The sequence below is a fragment of the Somniosus microcephalus genome, chromosome 4 (genome assembly GCF_052327205.1).
Source record: "Somniosus microcephalus isolate GS21.2 chromosome 4, FLI_Smic_1.0, whole genome shotgun sequence".
In the NCBI taxonomy this organism is placed as follows: Eukaryota; Metazoa; Chordata; class Chondrichthyes; order Squaliformes; family Somniosidae; genus Somniosus; species Somniosus microcephalus.
Window position 1 is genome coordinate 130,964,035 of NC_140990.1, and position 25,843 is coordinate 130,989,877.

The 25,843-nt window shown below is 44.0% G+C and overlaps 1 protein-coding gene across 1 annotated transcript in view; it reads right to left on the reverse strand.

Annotated features, from left to right (window-relative positions):
• The window catches only part of LOC147119771 (uncharacterized), a 41,264-nt gene extending 18,246 nt beyond the window's left edge, over positions 1-23,018 (reverse strand). The window contains exons 1-2 of the mRNA XM_085984146.1: positions 22,968-23,018; positions 14,612-15,303 (exon numbers count right to left, since the gene is read on the reverse strand). Coding sequence (XP_085840272.1) covers positions 14,612-15,303; positions 22,968-23,018 — 743 coding nt within the window. The remainder of the gene's footprint in view (positions 1-14,611; positions 15,304-22,967) is intronic.
• Between the last annotated feature and the right edge of the window lie 2,825 nt (positions 23,019-25,843).

Sequence of the window (25,843 nt, forward strand, 5' to 3'; positions counted from 1 at the left end):
AATTTACCACCCCACCAATTTTCATGTCATCTGCAAACTTACTGATCATACCTTTTACATTCTCATCCAAATCATTTATGTAGATCACAAACAGCAAGGGACCCAGCACCAATCCCTGAGGTACCCCACTGGACACAGGCTTCCAGTCACAAAAGCAACCTTCGACCATCACCCTCTGCCTCCTGCCACTCAGCAAGTTTAGGATCCAACGTGCCAAGGCACCCTGGATCCCATGGGCTCTTACCTTCTTGACCAGTCTCCTATGCGGGACTTTGTCAAAAGCCTTACTGAAGTCCATGTATACCACATCCACAGCATTTCCCTCATCCACACACCTTGTCACCCCATCGAAAAATTCAATCAGATTGGTCAGACATGATTTACCCTTGACAAAGCCATGCTGACTATCCCCGATTAATCCTTGCCTCTCCAAGTGGAGACTAATTTTGACCCTCAGAATTTTTTCCAATAATTTCCCTCCCTTCAATGAACAGACTGCGACTATCTTCTTGTTCAGTATTACTTTCTCTGTACCGGATGTTTAATGCTTAATAAACTTGTTTTACTGATACACAATATAGCTGTACCCAGAGTGGTTTGTGTAGTCACGGACTGTTTTACTGATACACAATATAGCTGTACCCAGAGTGGTTTGTGTAGTCACGGACTGTTTTACTGAAACACAATATAGCTGGACCCAGAGTGGTTTGTGTAGTCACGGACTGTTTTACTGATACACAATATAGCTGTACCCAGAGTGGTTTGTGTGGTAACGGACAAATTATTCTAAAGAGCTTTTAAAAGCTACAGATTGGCGCCCAATGTGAGGCTGTGACTATTAACTGAAACCAGGTCTATTGTGCACAAGGCAGGCGCTTGGATTTTTGCTTGGATTTTTCTATGAAAGTTCTTGTGGAAAGTTAGGCTATCTAACAGATAGTGTCTCTTTAACATACAGCAGAATGTCCAGTGAGAATTGTTTTGTAGACTTTAAAACGAAGTTAATGAAGAAGTGCGAGGCGGCACAGTTACAGACGTTAGTAGTGGAATGTCTAACAAAGAATAAGAGAGTATCTTTGAGGACGTTGTTGCGTTCATTGAGAAACAAGTTAAGGAGAAGAGATGGAAGCCAGATAGGGCAGTGCAGCTAACGGCCTATGCAGCAGTGTATTGTGTAGAGCAAGATAAAGAGACCTTCCTAGAGATGGAAAATAATAAAACCAAGTTAGATAAATTGGACAAAGACAATCTACAGCTGATAGAAGAGAATCTAATGTTAACGGGCAAGAAGTCAAACTGGGAAAAAGAGGCTGTAGAGTTAAAAAGTAAGAATGAAGCTCTTCAGGGCCAGGTCGGTGCTTCGACAGCAATAATACAGCAACAGAGGATTAATGCAGTTCACACCGGCACGGCAATGCAGAACCTTGAGGAGGTAAAAAAGGTACGGTAATAATCATGGGTGATTTTAATTTCCATATTGATTGGACATATCAAATTGGCGATGGTAGCCTTGAGGAGGAGTTCATAGAGTGCATCCGGGATGGTTTCCTAGAACAGTATGTAATGGAACCAACCAGGGAGCAGGCTATCTTGGATCTAGTACTGTGTAATGAGACAGAATTAATAAATGATCTCATAGTAAAGGATCCTCTAGCAAAGAGTGATCATAACATGGTTGAATTTCAAATTCAGTTGGAGGGTGAGAAAGTTGTATCTCAAACCAGTGTCCTGATCTTAAACAAAGGCAATTACAGTGGCATGAGGGCAGAACTGGCTAAAGTGGACTGGAAAAATAAATTAAAGGGTAAGACAGTTGAAATGCAGTGGCGGACATTTAAGGAGATATTTCATAACTCTCAACAAAAATATATTCCAGTGAGAAAGAAAGATTTTAAGAGAAGGGAGCACCATCCTGTGGTGTATGTAACCGTTCCACCTTTAAGAGAACTATTTTAAGAGATGCACTACTTTATCTTGGCTGCTGTATACTGTAATACCGGTGGTGACCACACCGGTATATAAGTGCTGTGTAATGATTTATTGGGCAGTTCAGCCCTGACCTTCGACTAGTAAAGACCTGTTAAAATCTACTCTTGTGGTCTGTGTAGTAATTCTCACTATAACACACAGACTTAACAGTGGCAACGAGTACGATCTTACCCTGCGGCAGAGATACATCCAAGGCAGTTTAACGGGCGTTGAGAGGAGGCATCCGCCCTCATCATCCTGCTGAGAAAAGACGCGGGTCTGAAGAGCAAAGGAAGAATTCTGACACGAAGCCTTCCATCAGCAACAGGCAGTGATCATCCCTTCTATCACGGTGGCGGGTAAGCCGATCAGCGACGAGCAGCAAGTCGGCCACGTTGGCTGTGAAGTAGGGGAGGGAAAAACGGAGGATATAAGGGCGGAGAACTCGACCACGGCCGGGGAAAAGAGCCGGACAGAAGTCGGGGCCAGAGGCGCTGAGACTGGGGCAGCGTAAGGCACGGGAGCCGCGGTGAATGCAAACGCAGCCGGTGTAAAAGACCGGGCTGCAAGCGGGCTGGGAGACGCAACAGCGTCGAGAGAGAGCTCGACCGCGACTGGTGAAAAAGGCCGGGCAGCTACCGAGGCCGCGAGGCGCAGCGACCGGGACAGCGTAAGGCGCGGGAGAAAATTTAAAAAACCGCGGAGAACTCAGCCGCAGCCGGGGGAAAGGACTGGACTGCAAGAGGGGCTGGGAGGCACGATTTGAGAACCGCTGGGGAGGGCGAACGCAGCAATACGGCAATCGCCATTACAGCCAGCGGGGGAGAAAGGCAAATGCGGGAAGCCGCCATTTTCATAGGCGGGGGAAGAAGACAAGCGCGGGAAACCGCCATTTTGAAAAAAAAAATAAAAGAAAAATTTCTTTTTGTTTCTCAAGAAGATTGCGAGGATGCCTAAGCGTGGTAACATCAACAATTTCGATCCCGATGTTGAAGATTGGGCCACTTATGTAGAACGCATAGAGATTTATTGTAAGGCAAATAAAATATCAGATGAAGATAAAGCACTAACCTTACTAAACTCAATGGGTGCGAAGACATACGGGCTATTGAAGCATCTTCTATCACCAGCTAAACCGGCGGATCAGGCTTTCGCTAATATTGTTGCTGTCCTGAGAAATCATTTGAACCCCACACCGCTGATGTTAGCGGAACGATTTAAATTTTATGCGAGAACGCAACTGAAAGAGGAAAGCAACGCGGAGTATTTAATTGAACTGCGTAAGCTAGCGAAATACTGTCAGTTTGGGGAAAGACTGACAGAGGCACTGAGAGACAAATTCGTGTGTGGATTGTCGAAAGAAGGAACACAAAAGCGGCTGCTTGAAGAGAATGATCTTACACTTGATAAGGCTGTCACTATTGCAGCATCGCACGAAGCCGCAGCGAGAGGCACTGCGGAAATGCAGCTGAAGGCAGCGGTACTCGGCGTAGATCAAATGGCTTTGGGTACAGTGAAATGTTATCGTTGTGGAAAGACAACACACGATCAGAACCAATGCTGGTTTAAAAACCAGGAATGTAGAAAATGTGGCAAGCTTGGTCACATAGCTAAAGTATGCCGGTCAGGAAAGAAGACCAGCAACAAAAAGTCACCGCAGGAAAAGTGCAGAAAGGTACATAAGGTGGCTGAGAAGAGTTCGGATGAACAGAATTCGGATTCAGACTCCAACAGCAAGGAACTGGGTAGTCTGAGAATTCACAATGTGAGTAAGGAAGCTGACCTACAAACTATCTGGGTCACACTGCAGATAGCAGGAGTCCAAGTGAAGATGGAATTGGACACCGGATCGGCGTTGACGGTCATGAATAAGCAAGATTACAAAAGGTTATTCACACATATTCCCCTACGGGATACGGAGATAGTATTGCAGACATACATGGGGCAAAGAGTATACCCCATCGGAAAGATAAAAGTCAAGGTGATACACAAGGGCAAAGAACACCAAGGAATGGACTTCTATGTACTACCTGAGGGAGGTCCACCACTTCTGGGACGGGAGTGGATCAGGAAAATAAATATGGACTGGCACTCCCTAAAAGCAATAACGGTAGATTCCGGAAAAAAAGATGTCAAACCTGAACGATTGTCCAGAATATTGGATGAGGCTAAAGAGGTGTTCCAACAGGGACTGGGAACACTGAGAGGAATTAAGGCAAAAATCAAGATTGCAGAACATGCAAACCCAAAATTTTTCAAAGCCAGACCGGTACCTTATGCGATACGACCTGCTGTGGAAGCTGAGCTGGAAGGGCTAGAACGTTCAGGAGTACTGTCTAAGGTGGACTGGAGTGAGTGGGCCACGCCCATTGTTCCCGTCATGAAGCGTTCATCGAGTAACAAGCCAGGGGAACCGGGGAAGGTCCGCATCTGTGGAGACTTCAAGATCACAGTTAATCCGGTGCTTCACACGGTGCAATATCCGCTTCCGCGGATTGAGGATATCTTTGCTTCATTGTCTGGCGGGAAACACTTCACCAAGGTAGACCTGGCGCAAGCGTACTTACAGATGGAAGTTGAGGAAGAGTCGCGCCAGTATCTCACAATCAACACGCACAGAGGCTTGTATCGATATAATAGACTGGTTTTTGGAGTGGCTTCGGCTCCAGCAATTTGGCAGAGGGCCATGGAGCAGGTATTACAGGGAATTCCAAGCACTCAATGTTACTTGGACGATATCCTGATTACAGGAGATGACGATGAGGAACACCTTGCAAATTTGAAACTGGTGCTCACCAGATTGAAGGAATATGGACTTCGAGTTAATCGCCAGAAATGTGAGTACTTTCAGAAACGGATCTCGTACTGTGGTCATGTCATTGACCAGGAGGGGCTGCACAAGTCACCTGACAAGATCGAAGCTGTTGTGAAGGCTCCCGCTCCGGAAAATGTATCCCAGTTGAGGTCGTTCCTAGGGTTGATTAACTATTACCATAAGTTTCTGCCAAATCTATCCACGGTGCTGCACCCGCTGAATGCTCTTTTGCAGAAAGAAGTACCATGGAAGTGGAGCGAGGACTGTAAGAAGGCCTTTCACAAAAGCAAGGCATTGATCACCTCAGAGGAAGTGTTGGCTCACTTCAACCCAACGCTACCTATTCGTTTAGCTTGTGATGCTTCTCCTTATGGTATTGGAGCAGTACTCTCACACAAGCTGCCAAATGGCTTGGAAAGGCCAGTCGCATTTGCATCCAGATCATTGACCTCCGCTGAGCGCAACTATGCTCAGATAGATAGGGAGGCTCTCAGCCTTGTGTGGGGAGTAAAGAAGTTTAATCATTACCTGCAGGGCCAGAAGTTTACACTGCTGACAGACCACCAGCCGTTGGTATCCATATTCAACCCTAAAAAGGGCGTTCCCATTATGACAGCGCAAAGGCTACAGAGGTGGTCCCTTTTCCTAGGGGCACACCAATATGACATAGAATACAAAGGATCAAAACAGCATGGGAATGCTGATGGTTTATCGCGCCTACCATTGCCAACGGTAGAAGAGGCGCCTACAGTGGACCCAGTGGAGATGTTCCACTCAACCATAGTGGAATGTCTACCAGTAACAAATTCTACCATTGAAAAGGAAACGAGAAATGACCCGACTCTCTCACGAGTTTACGATTTAACGGTGAAGGGATGGCCAGCACATGGCGAACCGCTGTTGCCAGCATTCTCGCAAAGAAGAGAACAGCTGTCAGTGTGCCGAGGAACCTTGATGTGTGGATCCAGAGTGGTGATTCCACCCAAACTCCAGTATAAAGTGCTAAAGGAGCTTCACGAGGGGCATCTGGGTGGAGTGAAAATGAAGAACCTAGCCGAGGCGTTATCCGTACCGAGTCAGGAAGCCTCCAGAGAGACTGAATCTGTGAACTGTTTTTACATGAAGTTGTGTATATATGTTATTATGTTATGTTTAATGGGGAATATATACTGTTAAGCTAAAAAGGGAGGATTGTGGTGTATGTAACCGTTCCACCTTTAAGAGAACTATTTTAAGAGATGCACTACTTTATCTTGGCTGCTGTATACTGTAATACCGGTGGTGACCACACCGGTATATAAGTGCTGTGTAATGATTTATTGGGCAGTTCAGCCCTGACCTTCGACTAGTAAAGACCTGTTAAAATTTACTCTTGTGGTCTGTGTAGTAATTCTCACTATAACACACAGACTTAACACATCCGTGGCTAACTAAGGAAGTAAAGGATGGTATCAAATTGAAAACGAAGGCATACAATGTTGCCAAGATTGTTGGGAGACCAGAGGATTGGGAAATTTAAAAAAAACAGCAAAGGATGACTAAAAAAAAGAGATGAATTATGAGAGTAAATGGGCAAGAAACATTAAAACAGATAGTAAGAGCTTCTACAGGTATATAAAAAGGAAGAGGGTAGCAAAAGTAAACGTTGGTCCCTTGGAGGATGAGACTGAGGAATTAATAATGGGGAACGGGGAAATGGCAGAGCCTCTGAACAAATATTTTGTATCTGTCTTCACGGTATAAGACACTAACAACATCCCAATAATGGATAATCAAGGGGCCACAGGGAGGGGGGAACTAAAGACAATCACTATCACTAAGGAAATAGTACTTGGTAAAATAATGGGACTAAAAGATGACAAGTCCCCTGGACCAGATGGCCTGCATCCCAGGGTCTTAAAAGAAGTGGCTGCAGAGATAGTGGATGCATTGGTTGCAATATACCAAAATTCCCTGGACTCTGGAGAGGTCCCAGCGGATTGGAAAACTGCAAATGTAACACCCCTATTTAAGAAAAGAGGGAGACAGAAAGCAGGAAACTATAGACCAGTTAGCCTAACATCTGTCATTGGGAAAATTCTGGAGTCCTTCACTAAGGAAGCAGTAGCAGGGCATTTGGAAAATCATAATGCAGTCAAGCAGAGTCAGCATGGTTTTATGAAAGGGAAATCATGTTTAACAAACTTGCTGGAGTTCTTTGAGGAGGTAATGAGCAGGGTGGACAAAGGTGAACCAGTGGATGTGGTGTATTTGGATTTCCAGAAGGCATTCGATAAGGTGCCACATAAAAGGTTACTGCATAAGATAAGAGCTCACGGAATTGGGGGTAATATATTAGCATGGATAGAGAATTGGCTAACTAACAGAAAGCAGAGAGTCGGGATAAATGGGTCATTTTCCAGCTGGCAAACGGTAACTAGTGGGGTGCCACAGGGATCGGTGCTGGGGCCTCAACTATTTACAATCTACATTAATGACTTGGATGAAGGGACCTAGTGTAATGTAGCCAAGTTTGTAGATGATACAAAGATGGGTGGGAAAGCAAGTTGTGCAGAGACTCAAAGAACCTGCAAAGGGATATAGACAGGCTAAGTGAGTGGGCAAACATTTGGCAGATGGAGTATAATGTGGGAAAGTGCAAGGTTATACACTTTGGCAGGAAAATAAAAAAGCAAATTATTATTTAAATGGAGATTACAAAATGCTACAGTTCAGAGGGACCTGGGGGTTCTTGTGCATGAAACACAAAAAGTTAGCATGTAGGTACAGCAAGTAATCAAAAAGGCAAATGGAATGTTGGCCTTTATTTCAAAGGGGTTGGAGTATAAAAGCAGGGAAGTCCTGCTACAACTGTACAGGGTATTGGTGAGACCACACCTTGAGTACTGCGTACAGTTTTGGTCTCCTTATTTAAGGATATACTTGCATTGGAGGCAGTTCAGAGGCAATTCACTAGGTTAATTCCAGAGATGAGGGGGTTGACATAAGGAAAGGTTGAGCAGGCTGGGCCTATACTCATTGGAATTTAGAAGAATGAGAGGTGATCTTATTGAAACATATAAGATACTGAGGTGGCTCGACAGGGTAGATGCAGAGAGGATGTTTCCCCTCATGGGGAAATCTGGAACTCTGGGGCACAGTCTCAGAATAAAGGGTCGTCCTTTTAGAACTGAGATGAGGAGGAATTTCTTCTCTCAGAGGGTCGTAAATCTGTGGAATTCTCTGCCCCAGAGAGCCGTGGAGGCTGGGTCATTAAATACATTTAAGGTGGAGATAGGCAGAGTTTTACAAGATAATGGAGTGAAGGGTTATGGGGAGCGGGCTGGGAAGTGGCTTTGAGCCCAAGATCAGCCATGATCTTATTGAATAGCGGAGCAGGCTCGAGGGGCCAAGTGGCCGATTCCTTCTCCTATTTCTTATGTTCTTCTGCTAGGTGTCAGGTAGCCTCCTTAACAAAAGACAATGACCATCTTACCAGACAATTAAATGATTCACGAGGATCCCTGAGAGGCGCTCTTCAGCAACCCCAAAGGGAGTCGGACCACAGGCAGTGTCATATTACTATACAACAGTTGGAAAACCAGCTGGGTAAACAACGGGCTTTAACAGCGGCAGTCACGGGAGTAGATCCCCCCGCGAGTTATGAGAAACAATGAGAGGAGTTCAGCGGAGAACTATATCCTCCCTTACTACACCCTTCCCAAAAGGCCCTCGTTTCGTATACCACCATCGGCCTGGCTGAGAGGCCAATATCATAAAACCTCAGCGGTCGAGCCTGCACCCGTTAAAGCTGCAGTTAATGTTCTGACTCACACCCAGGTGATTCCTAACGTGCCACCAGCTGCTGATGGTGACCAGACACAAGCAGGAGCACAACCAGCAGCAGCCCCCGTAGCCTATGTCAGCAGTGACATGGAAAAACCCCCGCTGGGCGGTTCCGCATACACTGAGAAACCAGTTAGTGTCCAAACTAGAACTCAAGTAACCCCTAAGCTGCTGAGATGCCGATTTAAAAAAATAAGGGAAAAAAAGAGAGAAACCTAAAGTTTTACCGACATGGAAGTTATTAACGTCTGTGCCGAGACAAATAAAACACAAGATTGCTGAGTTAAGAAATCTTTAAAAAAAACTTTGAACTGTGTTAAAAGCGCTTAACACTTTTGTCTTGTCTTGGATTTTGGAAGTTTTAAGAATGTGCGCCTAAGATTGTGCACTCAGAATTGAAAAAAAACTTTGAACTACAATTTAAATTAAGCTCGTGTGGAAAAACTGAGAAAAACAAAAAGTTTGTTTAATAAAAGATTAAGTTTCAGTCTAAGATTTAACCTTGGAGTTGTGGTTGCGATGGTGAAAATTTCCAAGGCAGTTTGATTTGATTTGTTTAAATGTGAAAAACTAATTTTTCTCCAGTTGTATTCAATGTTTTTACAGTATTTTGGAAAGGCATCTGGAGAAAGGACAATAAGAAATATGATGTAATTTACTGTTTTCTACAAGCATGTGCTATTTTGCTTTGCTTCATAGAAACATAGAAGATAGGAGCAGGAGTAGGCCATTCGGCCCCTCAAGCCTGCTCCGCCATTCGATGAGATCATGTCTGATCATCCAAACTCAATACCCCGTACCTGCCTTCTCCCCATATCCCTTGATACCTTTAGCTCTAAGAAATATATCTAACTCCTTCTTGAATATATTTAAAGACTTGGCCTCAACCGCCTTCTGTGGTAGAGAATTCCACAGGTTCACCACTCTCTGGGTGAAGAAATTCTTCCTCATCTCTGTCCTAAATGGCTTACCCCTTATCCTTAGACTATGACCCCTGGTTCTGGACTCTCCGACCATCGGGAACATTCTACCTGCATCCAGTTTGTCCAGACCTGTCAGAATTTTATAAGTTTTGATGAGATCCCCTCTCATTCTTCTAAACACCAGCGAGTATAAGCCCAATCGACCCAATCTCTCCTCATACGTCATTCCTGCCATCCCAGGGATCAGCCTTGTGAATCTTCGCTGAACTCCTTCCATGGCAAGAACATCCTTCCTCAGGTAAGGTGACCAAAACTGCACACAGTACTCAAGGTGTGGTCTCACCAAGGCCCTGTACAACTGCAGCAGGACATCCTTCTGTTCTGTTCGTGTTTAGTTAAATTGTGAAAACACAACTGTCTTTTTCGATTGGGAAAGTTTTTTTTAATTTACGCGAAGTGACACAATTGCGTGCGCCTGACAATGTTCCGCTCCACCTTCTTAAAAACCTGCAAACGAGTTAACCCTTCCCACTGACAGCTGTTTAAGTTCACCAAGCAACAACTTTAGTATTGCTGAATGAAATTTAAAGATATTGGACATTATTAAATTTAAGTTTCTTAATTTTATGTTAATATTTCCACACAGTGACAGAAGGAAAATTATGATTTGATAAATTAACCCCTTGGGTTCTTAAGCAGAGCCACAATGGATTCGCTTCTTTCTTTTGTTATATGGAAGTTACCTTGTAAACTAATTGTAGCACTTCTGTCTCTAATGTTAAAACACTGTGTAAACCACCTAGCCTGGGAATCACTGGTTTCTGAAATTGGAATTGATAAGATAAATTGATAGAAATGAAATTGAACATTGACAAAACCTGTCAGTCCAACAGTACTGTTGTTTGGATTTTGGGATAATTTTGAAATGACAAAATAGACTCAGGCACTATATATTTGGTTACTTTTGGGAAAATAAAAGATCCTCTAAAATAATGATATATAAAAAGTACTAACTTGGGCTAAGTGAGAACATTTGATCTATGTTTTCAATCTTAAATATTGTACTGGACAGCAAAGTTTCTCCAGGGCTCATGAATGAGATATGAATGGTAATTAAAGGGAAATGATTGAAGGTGTAAGATTGAAACAGGAGAATTACACTACTGAATGGGAATTTTCAAAACTTTCTAGCGAAAGTCAGGAAAGTGTAGCTAAGTATAGTAAATTGATAGCTTTCCCTTGGAGATATTTCTGTCCCTGCCTCTAATGAACCTTTTTAAGAAAATTGAATTTGATAGTCCGGCCCACTACCCAAGACATCGGGATCATGCAGAGGAAGATGAGCAAAGATCTCCAGATGACTACAATCTTTTGATAAGTTATCTGAAAGCCCGAGAATGGCTTGTATCGGATGGCACATGTGACATGATATTGAGATACCGATATGAGTGTGCAAATGTGATTTGTTACGTATGAGGCAATTACCATCCTGGAATGTATGGTGAATCTGCACTGAAGAATGGGTCTCAGACATGCTCAGTTACTTGACAACAGCAAGACATGAAATGGTTAATGTGGTTCAGGAGAGTGAGACAACTTTTAAAGCATTGACACATACTCCATCGAGAAACTATCTAATGAAACAATCAGAATAGAGTTAAACACACTGGTACCTATTAGAGGGATTGAAGTTAAGTTGAAGAATTTGGATTGGGACAATTGCGGCTAAGGAGAAATCATATTAGCAAGAATTATCCACAAGATGGAAACAAAAGGAAAAGTGACCCAACCATGGCTGACAAAAGAAAAATTAAGGATAGTATTAGATCCAAAGAGGAGTCATATAAAGTTGCCAGAAAAAGTAGCAAGCCTGAGGATTGGGAGCAGTTTAGAGTTCAGCAATAAAGGACCAAGAGATTGATTAAGAGGGGAAAAATAGAGTATGAGAATAAACTTACAAGGAACATAAAAGCGAGTATGTAAAAAGAAAAAGATTAGTGAAGACAAATCCCTTACAGTCAGAAACAGGAGCATTTATAATGGGGAACAAGGAAATGGCAGAGCAATTAAACAAATACTTGGGTTCTGTCTTCACGGAAGAGGACACAAATAACTTCCCAGAAATGCTAGGGAACCAAGGGTCCAGTGAGAAGGAGGAATTAAAGGAAATTAGTATTAGTAAAAAAATAGTGCTTGAGAAATTAATGGGACTGAAAGCTGATAAATCCCCAGGGCCTGATAATCTGTATCCCAGAGTACTAAAAGAGGTAGCCATGGAATTAGTGGATGCATTGGTTGTCATCTTCCAAAATTCAATAGATTATGGAACAGTTCCTGCAGATTGGAGGGTGGCAAATGTAACCCCACTATTTAAAAAAGGAGGGAGAGAGAAAACAGGGAACTACGGTTAGCCTAACATTAGTAGTAGGGAAAATGCTAGAGTCCATTATAAAGGATGTGATAACAGGACACTTAGAAAATATCAACGGGATTAGACAAAGTCAACATGGATTTATGAAAGGGAAATTGTGTTTGACAAACCTACTGAAGTTTTTTGAGGATGTAACTGGTAAAATAGATAAGGGAGAACCAGTGGATGTGGTTTATTTGGATTTTCAGAAGGCCTTTGATAAAGTCCCACATAAGAGGTTAGTGTGCAAAATTAAAGCACATGGGATTGGGGGTAATATACTGGTATGGATTGAAAATTGGTTAACAGACAGAAAACAGAGAGTAGGAATAAATGGGTCTTTTTTGGGGTGGCAGGCGGTGACTAGTGGGGTACCGCAGGGATCAGTGCTTGGGCCCCAGCTATTCACAATATATATCAATGATTTGGATGAGGGAACCAAATGTAATATTTCCAAGTTTGCTGATGACACAAAACTAGGTGGGATTGTGAATTGTGAGGAGGATGCAAAGAGGCTTCAAGGCGATTTAGGCAAGTTGAGTGAGTGGGCAAATACATGGCAGATGCAGTATACCATGGATAAATGTGAAGTTATCCACTTCGGTAGGAAAAACAGAAAGGTAAAGTATTATTTAAATGGTGATAGATTGGGAAATGTTGATGTACAAAGGGACCTGGGTATCCTTGTACAGCAGTCACTGAAAGCAAACATGCAGGTGCAGCAAGCAGTTAGGAAGGCAAATGGTATGTTGGCCTTCATTGCAAGTGGATTTGAGTACATGAACAAGGATGTCTTACTACAGTTATACAGGGCCTTGGTGAGACCACACCTGGAGTACTGTGTGCAGTTTTGGTCTCCTTACCTAAGAAAGGATATACTTGTCATAGAGGGAGTGCAGCGAAGGTTCACCAGACTGATTCCTGGGATGGCAGGACTGTCGTATGAGGAGAGATTGGGTCAACTAGGCCTGTATTCACTAGAGTTTAGAAGAATGGGAGCGGATCTCATTGAAATGTATAAAATTCTGACAGGGCTAGACAGACTGGATGCAGGAAGGATGTTTTCCCTGGCTGGGGAGTCTAGAACGAGGGGTCACAGTCTCAGGATACGGGGTAGGACATTTAGGATGGAGAGGAGGAGAAATTTCTTCACTCAGAGGGTGGTGCACCTGTGGAATTCTCTACCAAAGAAGGCTGTGGAGGCCAAGTCACTGAATATATTTAAGAAGGAGATAGATAGATTTCTAGACACAAAAGGCATCAAGGGGTATGGGGAGAGAGCGGGAATATGGTGTTGAGATAGAGGATCAGCCATGATCATATTGAATGGCGGAGCAGGCTCGAAGGGCCGAATGACCTACTCCTGCTCCTATTTTTCTATGTTTCTATGAGTGAGAGAGATCTGGAGAATCTTTTAAGTCCATGATTTGTTAATTAGATGTTAAACTGTAATGTCGCTTGAAATGATTGTAAGACAGAATTATAACTTGTAACTGTAATAATTGTGTTTTGTAAATAACAGAGCGTGGGAAAAACCAGTACGAATCCAGTATGAGGTTTTGGTGGTGCCTCCTGTGTCACTACTACCACAAATACCATGCTTTACGGGTCCCATCAACCAACATGTTTTTAAGTATCAGCTGCACAATTATGTGGCACAATTCGGATACGACACTCCCCTGCTGTCTGAGGGCTTCAGTCAGCTCGTGATGCGACTGAACTGCTCCCTAAAGCATTTTAATGTTTTGGAGCAAGACAACTCGAGAATAGATATTGAAATTGACAGCATAGAGGACAACTCACACTGGTGGGATATTGGGCTTAATACGTCAGCATGCCATGAGTGTCGTATTATTTCACACGCTCTGGTAGTTCTCCAACTTGTAATGATATCTTGGGAGTTAAATAAACGTGGGAGTTAAAACCCAAATAATTTAGTTTGAGTCGTCGGCAAAATGCCTGGCCCTCAAGGTAGAGATTTGTAAGATAGAGCGTACCTGTAGGATTTAGTAAACATTGGTTAACCATTGTTAAATAACTGTAATATGTGACAATGTCTGTTAGAAACCTGAAGCCTGTATAAAATGGCAAACGCCTGAGAAGCAAAGAAGTAATGTTCTGAAGAAAGATAAGGGCCAGAGACAGGAACCATTCTATACCTCCTGAAGCTGCACAACAGTTGAAGATGTCTAGAAATGTTTAAAGTAACAACATCCGAAGGACATTGTGTGAAATAAAGTTCTCAGCTAAGGATAAGCTTGGTACTGGGAAGATGTTTAACAAGGTCATAAGATGGACATTGAGGGGGTTACAATTAGTAACTGCCACGTAGGCAAAACGGAAGAAAAGGCTGTAAAGAGTAGGTATTGAACACCGAAAGCAGCGCAACACCAGAGGACGAGAAGCTTCAGTCAACAGGACACAGCAAGAGTTAAAGAGACCGCACCACATTCACCCAGAGGGCACGCCGGGGTTTCGAGGAACAGACTGCGACTATCATTTTGTTAAGTATTACTTCTTTCTCCTGGATGTAAAGTACTACTGTTTTACTGATACACAATATACCTGTACCCGAAGTGGTTTGTCGTCATCACGGACAAATTCAGAGCTTTTAAAAGCTACAGATGTGATTAACATCAGCAATAACAGCAGAATCCAACCCCAAGTCACAAGTGAACTCGCTGGTGTTTCAGCAGGTTGGATGACCGAGTGAATCCCTTCCCACACACTGAGCAGGTGAACGGTCTCTCCCCAGTGTGAGCACGCTGGTGTGTCAGCAGGTGGGATGACTGAGCAAATTCCTTCCCACACACTGAGCAGGTGAATGGCCTCTCCCCAGTGTGAACTCGCTGGTGTTTCAGCAGGGTGGATGACTGAGCAAATTCCTTCCCACACACAGAGCAGGTGAACGGCCTCTCCCCAGTGTGAACACGCTGGTGTGTCAGCAGGTTGGATGACCGAGTGAATCCCTTCCCACACACGGAGCAGGTGAACGGTCTCTCTCCAGTGTGAACATGCTGGTGTGTAAGCAGGTTGGATGACTGAGTGAATCCCTTCCCACACTGAGAGCAGGTGAATGGTCTCTCTCCAGTGTGAACTCGCTGGTGTCTCAGCAGGCTGGATGAATCAGAGAATCCCTTCCAACACACGGAGCAGGTGAACGAACTCTCCCCAGTGTGAACTCGCTGGTGTGTCAGCAGGTGGGATGACTGAGTGAATCCCTTCCCACACACAGAGCAGGTGAACGGCCTCTCCGCGGTGTGACTGTACCGATGAATTTCCAGCTGGGACGGGTAACTGAATCCCTTCCCACAGTCCCCACATTTCCACGGTTTCTCCGTGGTGCAGGTGTCCTTGTGTCTCTGCAGGTTGGACGATCAGTTGAAGCCTCGTCACACACACAACACGTGTACGGTTTCTCCCCGCTGTGAATGGTGCAATGTTTTTTCAGGCTGTGTAACTGATTAAAGCTCTTTCCAGTCAGTGCACTGGAACACTCTCACTCGGGTGCGTGTGTCTCGGTGCTTTTCCAGTCACACTGATGTTTGAAATCTATTCCCACAGACAGAACAGACAAACATTTCTCCTTCCACATTCAAAGGCTGATGATATTCAGGTCCTGATGAATCGAGTGACTCTGTCAGGTCTTGACGTAATGTTTGGTTTCAGTTTCTCGTCTGCAAATCCTCCCCTTCTAATACCCTGTAAAAGGAGTTTACAAAAGTCATCACTAAGTGCAGGACAGAGATTCAGAACAGGCAATTCTAGTTTCTATGGAACATTCCTTCCTCTCTTGTTCCTCCAAAGCTGTAAATCCCTGTCCCACATACTCTCATTCCTCCCTTAGCTGAAATCCCAAACACATTGCACGTCTTAAGATAGTCGGTCCTCTGCTCCCAGTTTTCACCACCAACTCTGGCTGGGTTCAGTTCCACACTCAATGGTTCCCCTCCCTCTCCTCCCCTGAAGGTGCTGACTCTGGCTGGGTTCAGTTCTACCCTCACTGGTTCCACTCCCTCTCCTCCCCTGAAGGTGTTGACACTGGCTGGGTTCAGTTCCACACTCACTGGTTCCCCCCCACCCTCTCCTCCCCTGAAGGTGCTGACTCTGGCTGGGTTCGGTTCCACACTCACTGGTTCCCCTCCCTCTCCTCCCCTGAAGGTGCTGACTCTGGCTGGGTTCAGTTCCACACTCACTGGTTCCCCTCCCTCTCCTCCCGTGTAGGTGCTGACTCTGCCTGGGTTCAGTTATACACTTGTACAAAAGTAAAATACTGTGACTGCTGGAAAACTGAAGTAAAAACAGAAACTGCTGAAAATACTCAGGCAGCATCTGTGGAGAGAGAAACAGAGTGAACGTTTCAGGTCGCTTTTCTATCATCAGAACTCCTTCTACACTCCACATTGAACAAAGATTTGTCTCAGGGATCAGTTCTGAGTACAAGGAGCAAATCTGGGGCCCGTCTGTTACAAATGTGTGGGCTGTAAGCCGTAACCCCGGCACTTCCCAGCGCCTTCCGGAGAGATGGTGAGAAAGCCCCTATAAGATGGGGGGAGGGATCTACAAGAAAGGAAACCAGCCTAAATATAAACAAAACAGGAAAGGAGAGCACAGGAAAGAGTAACGTTTGGGAGAACACTGATCGTCAGGGAATAAATAGAGTTATAGAACAGGAGTTTAAAAAGATGATTAAAAATAAAAAGTGAGAGGAACTGCTATTAAAAATGAGTGAAACTGTCTGTGCAGCAATGCACACAGTGTCTGTAATAAAACAGGGGAGCTGGAGGGAATCATGCGTTGACAGGAACCAGACATGGTAGGGATTACTGAGACATGGCTACGGAAAAATTAGGCCTGGGAATTAAACATTGCAGGGTATAACATATTTAGAAATGATAGAGAGGGGAAAAGGGGAGGTGGAGTAGCTGTACTTATTAGGGGTAACATAATGGCAGTAGAAAAAAGTGACACAGCTATCAGCAATTCAGAAATAGAATCCATGTGGATAGAGATAAAAGATAATAACGGATCAATCACACTAATAGGGATAGACGACAGACCACCTAATAGTGCAAGGGAGGTGGAGGAAGAAATATGCAGACAAATTAGGGAAATAAGTAAAAAACTTGGAATAATAACCATGGGGGATTTCAACTACCAGATATTAATTGGAGAGAAGAGATAGGTAAAGGGGATAAGGGAATGGAGTTCCATCAATGTGTACAGGACTCCGTTCTAACCCAATATGTACAAAGCTCAACAAGGGAGGATTCACTATTGGATCGAGTAATGGAGGATGAACCAGAGCAAATAAGAGAAGTAAAAGTAGGGGAACATATAGGCAATAGCGACTATATTATAAGACGCTTTCAGATGATAATTGAGAAAGACATAAATAAGCATGACAAAGACCAGAGTGGAGAAAAGCTGATTTTCAGGGGCTCAGAATAGAACTTGGGAAAATAAAATGGACAACAATATTGAGAAACAATGACGTAGAACAGCAATGGGAAACATTTAAAACGGTGTTCAACAGAATCCAGGAAAAATTTATTCTGCTAAAAAACAAGAACAAGCTCAACACTAATGAGACACCGTGGATGAATAAAGCCATAAGGGAAAAATTGAGGATAACGAAGGAGGCATACATGGACAGCAGGGGAGAGCATGATAAGGGAGAGTATGAAGGGATTAGGAGAGAAGTCAAAAAACAATTAGGAAAGCAAAGAGGAACCATGAAATTAAATTATCAAGGAACATAAAACAAAATAGTAAAAATAGGCACATAAATTTAAAAAAGTAAGTTCGGAATGGGAATAGGGCCACTAAGGAATGGATAGTATAACACCACAGGCAGCAATAGAGAGATGGCAGAGATATTAAATAATTACTTTGCTTCAGTATTTACCAGGGAGATAGGACAAGTTTAGATAACATTGGGATGATGAGATTAGTAATGAGTTAACTGCATTTAAAATAAAACGAGGAGATATACTAAATAAACTAATGAAACTCAAATCGAATAAACCCCTGGGCCGGACGGATTACATCCGCGCATTTTAAAAGAATCTAGGGAAGAAATAGCAGAAGCATTACTACACATATTTAGTCATTCATTAGAAAACGGTGTAGTGCCAGAGGACTGGGGGATAGCTAACGTACATAATAAGAACATAAGAACATAAGAAATAGTATCAGGAGTAGGCCATACGGCCCCTCGGGCCTGCTCCGCCATTCAATAGGATCATGGCTGATCTGAATCTAGACTCACGTCCACTTCCCTGCCCTCTCCCCGTAACCCCTAATTCCCTTATCTGCTAGGAAAATGTCGATCTCCATTTAAAATTTATTTAATGTTGCAGCTTCCACAGCTCTCTGAGGTAGCAAATTCCATAGATTTACTACCCTCTGAGTGAAGAAGTTTCTCCTCATCTCAGTTTTGAAAGGGCAGCCCCTTATTCTAAGATTATGCCCCCTAGTTCTAGTCTCACGCATCAGTGGAAACATCCTCACCGCATCCACCCGATCAAGCCCCCTCACAATCTTATATGTTTCGATAAGATCGCCTCTCATTCTTCTGAACTCCAATGAGTAGAGTCTCAACCTACTCAACCTTTCCTCATACGTCAACCCCCTCATCTCTGGAATCAACCGAGTGAACCTTCTCTGAACCGCCTCGAGAGCAAGTATATCTTTTCTTAAATATGGAAACCAAAACTGCACGCAGTATTCCAGGTGTGGCCTCACCAATACCCTGTATAACTGCAGCAAGACTTCCCTGTTTTTATACTCCATCCCCCTTGCAATAAAAGCCAAGATTCCATTGGCCTTCCTGATCACCTGCTGCACCTGCATACTAACTTTTTGTGTTTCATGCACCAGGACCCCCAGATCCCTTTGTACTGTAGCACTTTGCAGTTTCTCTCCATTTAGATAATAACTTGCTCTTTGATTTTTTCTGCCAAAGTGCATAACCTCACACTTTCCAGCATTATATTGCATCTGCCAAATCTCTGCCCACTCACTTAGCCTGTCTATGTCCTTTTGCAGGTTTTTAATGTCCTCCTCACTCACTGCTTTCCCTCCCATCTTTGTATCGTCGGCAAACTTGGATATGTTGCACTCGGTCCCTTCCTCCAAATCGTTAATATAGATTGTAAAGAGTTGGGGTCCCAGCACTGACCTCTGCGGAACACCACTAGTTACTGATTGCCAGCCCGAGAATGAACCATTTATCCCAACTCTTTGTTTTCTGTTAGATAGCCAATCTTCCACCCATGCCAGTATATTACCCCCAATCCCGTGATTTTTTATCTTGATCAGTAATCTTGTGTGGAACCTTGTCAAATGCCTTTTGGAAGTCCAAATACACTACATCCACTGGTTCCCCTTTATCCACCCTGTATGTTACATCCTCAAAGAATTCGAGCAAATTTGTCAAACATGACTTCCCCTTCGTAAAACCATGCTGACTCTGTCCTATTAAATTATGTTTATCCAAATGCTCTGTTACTGTTTCCTTAATAATGGACTCCAACATTTTGCCAACCACAGATGTTAGGCTAACTGGTCTATAGTTTCCAGCTTTTTGTCTACTTCCCTTCTTAAATAAGGGTATTACATTAGCAGTTTTCCAATCTGCCGGGACCTTTCCTGAGTCCAGGGAGTTCTGGAAAATGATCACCAATGCATCCACAATCCCTACCGCCACTTCTCTCAAGACCCTAGGATGTAGGCCATTAGGTCCGGGGGATTTATCCGCCTTAAGTCCCATTATTTTACTGAGTACCATCTCCTTAGTGATTTTAATCGTGTTTAGCTCCTCCCCCCCCCTGTTTGTCCAGTATTGGGATATTTTTAGTGTCCTCTACTGTAAAGACTGATACAAAATATTTGTTCAGCGTCTTTGCCATCTCCATGTTCCCCACCACTAGTTTCCTGGTCCCATCCTCTAAGGGACCAACGTTCACTTTAGCCACCCTTTTTCTTTTTATATAGCTGTAGAAACTCTTGCTATCTGTTTTTATATTTTTTGCTAGTTTACATTCATAATCTATCTTCCCTTTCTTAATTAATCTTTTAGTTATTGTTTGCTGGCTTTTAAATGCTTCCCAATCTTCTATCCTCCCACTAGATTTGGCTACTTTATATGCCCTTGTTTTCAGTCGAATACTATCCTTTATTACTTTACTAAGCCACGGATGGCTGTCTTTTCTTTTACTCCCCTTTTTCCTCAGTGGAATATATTTATCTTGAAAGATGTGAAATATCTCCTTGAATGTAGACCACTGCTCTTGTACCGTCTTACATTTTAATCTGTTTTCCCAGTCCACTTTAGTCAATTCTACTCTCATACCTTCATAGTCTCCTTTATTTAAGCTTAGTACGCTGGTTTGAGATGCAACTCTCTCACCCTCAAACTGAATTTGGAATTCAACCATATTATGGTCACTCATTCCAAGGGGATCCTTTACTAGGACATTTTTTATTAATCCTGTCTCATTACACAGGACCAGATTTAAGATTGCCTGCCCCCTGGTTGGTTCAGTTACATACTGCTCAAGGATCCCGTCCCTAATACACTCTATGAACTCTTCCTCAATGCTGCCATGCCCAATTTGATTAGTCCAGTCAATATGAAAGTTAAAATCCCCCATGATTATAGCTGTTCCCTTATTACAAGCCCCAACTATTTCCTGATTTATAATCCAGCCAACAGAGTTGCAACTGTTAGGAGGCCTATAGACTACGCCCACTGGTGACTTTTTCCCCTTATTATTCCTTATCTCCACCCAAACTGTTTCACTATCCTGATCCTTTGACCCAATATGATTTCTGACTATTGCAGTGATTCCATCCTTGATTAACATAGCAACCCCACCTCCCTTTCTTTCCTGTCTGTCCTTCCTAATTGTCAAATACCCTTGTATGTTTAGTTCCCAGTCATGATTATCTTGCAGCCATGTTTCCGTAATGGCCACCAGATCATACCCATGTGTAGTTATTTGTACCATCAACTCGTCAATTTTGTTACGAATGCTGCGTGCATTCAGATAAAGAACTTTCAAATATGTTTTCTGACAATTTATTCCTGCTTTTACCCCTTTTACTACTTTACCTTTATCATTATACATTCTTTCCCTTCCTGACACGCTCTGGTTTTTAATTCCCCCACTGCTACCTTGCTCTATTGCCTTCTCCGCTGTCATTTTTATTTTTCGCTCTCTTAAAACCTCCCCCCACTAATTAGTTTAAAGCCCTCTCTACAGCCCTAGTTATTCGATTCGCCAGGATTCTAGTCCCAGCACTGGCCAAGTGAAGTCCGTCCCAACGGAACAGCTCTCTCCTGTCCCAGTACTGATGCCAGTGTCCCAGGAAGCAAAACCCATTTCTCCCACACCAGTCTTTGAGCCACGCATTTAACTCTCTAATTTTATTTACCCTAGCCAAATTTGCACGTGGCTCAGGTGGTAATCCAGAGATTATTACACTTGTGGTTCTGCTTTTTAATTTGGCCCCTAGCTGCTCAAACTCCCTCAGCAGAACCTCCTTCCTTGTCCTATCTATGTCATTGGTACCAACATGGACCACGACAACTGGATCCTCCCCCTCCCCCTCCCACTCCAAGTTTCTCTCCAGCCCAGAGGAGATGTCCTTAACCCTGGCACCGGGCAGGCAACACAACCTTCGGGACTCTCGCTCTCGGCTGCAAAGAACTCCATTAATAATACCTATATTTAAGAAGGGAGATAGAGCATGTCCAGGGAACTAAAGATCCGTCAGCTTAACATCGGCGGTAGGAAAAATAATGGACACAGGGAGTGGTTGAAGCGAGTAGTAAAGATACATTTAAGGGGAGGTTGGACAAGCAGATGAGGGAGAAAGGAATAGAGAATTATAGATAGAGTTAGATGAGGAAAGACAGGAGGAGGCTCGAGTGGAGCATGAACGCCGGCATAGACTGGTTGGGCCGAATAGCCTGTTACAGTGCTGTACATTCTATGTAACCCGATGTAATCCCTGTGTGCAGAGTGAGAAGTAAAATCAATGAGTCCCCGCCCACTCTGTTCCTTTACAAATATGGCCACGCATGCGCGCTACCAGTCCATAGAGCAAGATGGCAGCACATTGACCCTTCCAACTTCCTTTGCAAAGATGGCAGCCATTAACCTGGGCCTGTTACCCCGAAAAAGCCCCGGAGCTGCAAACACGGAACCTGTAGGTTTGCATTCGGATCCTACGGCCTATACTAGGTGTTTATGAAACTCACCCACCGGGTGCGTTACCTCCCTGCACTCTGTTGATTCGTAATCGGCGATAAACTACAGCTCCCGCCTCGGTCTGCTTCACGCACTCGCCCGGCTCTGATCACAGTGACACTGCGCATGCTCCAAATACAGGCGGGCACTGCGCTTGCGCACTGGGCTCCTCCAGTGTGACTAGGGCACATTCTGCCCCGCGGGGCATGCTGGGGAACAGCCCCGCCATTGAAAGCCCCAATTAGTGAATGAAGAATGAGTTTCTGTGATCCCATTGAGAGAAAATTCATCAATAATTCACACAGCAACCCAAGTGCACGGGCACTCTGCCTTGGTTCAGTCCTGGATGTGATTAGTAACAGAATCCAGACCCCTGCAGTCACATGTGAACTAACTGGAGTCTCAGCAGGTGTGATGAATTTCTTCCCACACACAGGATATTGAAACAGCCCCTCTCCAGTAACAATGCGCTGATCGTGCATCAGCTGCTTTGAACTTTGAAAGCTTTTCTCACAGTCAGAGTATTTAAAGCAACTGTTCTCAATGTGGACACTCTGGTGTGTCAACAGTTGGGACAACGGAGTGAATCCCTTCCCACACTTGAAGCATCTAAATGGTCTCTCTCCGGTGTGATTGTGCTGGTGCGTCAGTAAATGGGATGATTGATTGAATCACTTTCCACATACAGAGCAGTGAATGGATTCTCCCCATTACGAACATGTTAGTGTGGTAATAGGTGAGATGAGTGAATGACTCTCTTTCCACACTCTGCTGGTAAACGGCCTCTCCCCGATGTTCCTGGATCCATGAGTTTCCATCTCAGATGGGCAACTGAATGCATTCCCACAGTCCCCACATTTACACTGTTGATTCAGGTGGGTGCACAAATCTCACAGGCTAGATGATTTGTTAAAGGTGGATCCCCACATATAACATGTCCTGTTTCTCCCTGCTCTGATTGGTGTTTTTTCCTTCTATATCCAAAGGCCAATGATATTCAGGTCCTGATGAATCCAGTGAATCTGTCAGATCTTAATGCAATGTTTGGTTTGAGTTTCCATCTGCAGATCCTACCCTTCTAATAACCTGCAAATGGTGTTTACAACAGGATAGAAATTCAGAACAGACAAATCTAGTCTCTATAGACAATTTCTTCCCTCCAGTCCCTCCTAAGCTGTAAATTCTCCATTCTACACACTCTCCTTCTATACTTAGTCTAAAAACAACATTCATTACACCATCTGTGATGTTGTTTCTCCCCTTCTCTCTAGAAGGTGCTGAATCTGGCTGGGTGCAATAACAAGAACAACAACTTGTATTTATATAGTGCCTTTAATGTAGTAAAACGTCCCAAGGCGCTACACAGGAGTATTATAAGACAAGAAATTTGACACCGAGCCACATAAGGAGAAATTAGGGCAGATGACATAAAGATTGGTCAAAGAGGTAAGTTTTAAGGGGCGTCTTAAAGGAGAGGTAGCGAGGTGGAGAGGTTTAGGCAGGGAATTATAGAGCTTAGGGCTGAGGCAACAGAAGGCAATGACATCAATGGTTGAGCGATTATAATCAGGGATTGCTCAAGGTGGCAAAATTAGAGGAGCGCAGATATAATCGGGGGGTTGTGGGACTGGAGGAGATTACTGAGATAGGGAGGGGAGGTGCCATGAGGGATTTGAAAACAAGGATAAGAATTTTGAAATTGAGGCGCTGCTTTAAAAGGAGCCAATGTAGGTCAGTGAGCAAAGAGGTGATGGGTGAATGGGAATTGGTGCAAGTTAGGACATGGTCCGATTTAGGACATGGGCAGCCGATTTTTGGATCACCTCCAGTTTATGTAGGGTAGAATGTGGGAGGCCAGCCAGGAGTGCATTGGAATAGTTAAGTCTAGAGGTAACAAAGGCATGGATGAGGGTTCCAGCAGCGGATGAGCTGAGGCAAGGGCAGAGATGGGTGATGTTATGCAGGTGGAAGTAGGCAGTCTTTGTTATGCTGTGGATATGTGTCTGGAAGCTCATTTCAGGGTCAAATATGACACCAAGATTACGAACAGTGTGGTTCAGCCTCAGACAGATGTCAGAGAGAAGGATGGAGTCAGTGGCTAGGGAATGGAGTTTGTGGTGGGGACCGAAAACAATGGCTTCGGTCTTCCCAATATTTAACTGGAGAAAATTTCTGCTCATCCAGAACTGTATGTCAGACAAGCAGTCTGACAATTTAGAGACCGTGGAGGGGTTGTGAGAAGAGGTAGTGAGGTAGAGCTGGGTGTCATCAGCCTTCATGTGGAAACTGATGCTGTGTTTTCGGATGGTGTCGCCAAGGGGCAAAATGTAGATGTGAAATAGGAGGGAGCCAAGGATAGATCCTTGGGGGACACCAGAGGTAACGATGCGCGAGTGGGAAGGGAAGCCGTTGCAGGTGATTCTCTGGCTACGATTAGATAGATAAGAATGGAACCAGGTGAGTGCAGTCCCACCCAACTGGACAACGATGCAATTAGCTCACCTCTACATTTTGGTATGAAGAACGAGGAAAGGCAATATAAACTAAAAGGTACAATTCTAAAGGGGGTGCCTGAACAGAGGGACCTGGTGAGTTATGTGCACAAATCGTTGAAGGTAGCAGGGCAGGTTGAGAAAGCGGCTAAAAAAAAGAGTACGGGATCCTGGGCTTCATAAATAGAGGCATAGAGTACAAAACCAAGGAAGTTATGATGAACCTTTAGAAAACACTGGATTGCTCTCAACTGGAGTATGGTGTCCAATTCTGGGCACCACGGTTTAGGAAGGATGTGAAGGCCTGAGGGAGGGTGCAGAAAAGATTGACAAGAATGGTTCCAGGGATGAGGGACTTCAGTTACGTGGATAGACTGGAGAAGCTAAACTGCAGGAAGATATCAATGGACTGGTCAGGTGGAATGGAATTCAATCCGGTGAAGTGTGAAGTAATGCATTTGGAGAGGCCTAACAAGGCAAGGGAATACACAATAAATGGTAGGACACTGAGAAGTGCAGAGGGACCTTGGAGTGCATGTCCATAGATCCCTGAATGTAGCAGGACAGGTAGATAAGGTGCTTAAGGCAGCATACAGGATACTTATATTCTATGCCTCAGCTAATAAAGACAAGAGCAGGGAGGTTATGCTTGAACTGTATAAAACACTAGTTAGGCCACAGCTAGAGTACTGTGTGCAGTTCTGGTCACCACATTACAGGAAGGATGTGATTGCACTAGAGGGGGTGCAGGGGAGATTTATGATGATGTTGCTTGGGCTGGGGAATTTTAGCCACGAGGGAAGATTGGATAGGCTGGGATTGTTTTCTTTGGAACAGAGGAGGCTGAGAGGAGACCTACTTGAGGTGCATAAAATTATGAAGGGCCTAGATAGAGTGGATAGGAAGGACCTATTTCTCTTATTAGAAGGGTCAATAACCAGGGGACATAGATTTAAAGTAATTGGTCGAAGGTTTAGAGGGGATTTGAGGATAATTTTTTTCACCCAGAGGGTGGTGTGGGTCTGGAACTCACTGCCTGAAAGGGTGTTAGAGGCAGAGATCCTCATCACATTTGAAAAGTACTTGGATATGCACTTGAAGTGCCGTAACCTACAAGGCTACGGACGAAGAGCTGGAAAGTGGGATTAGGG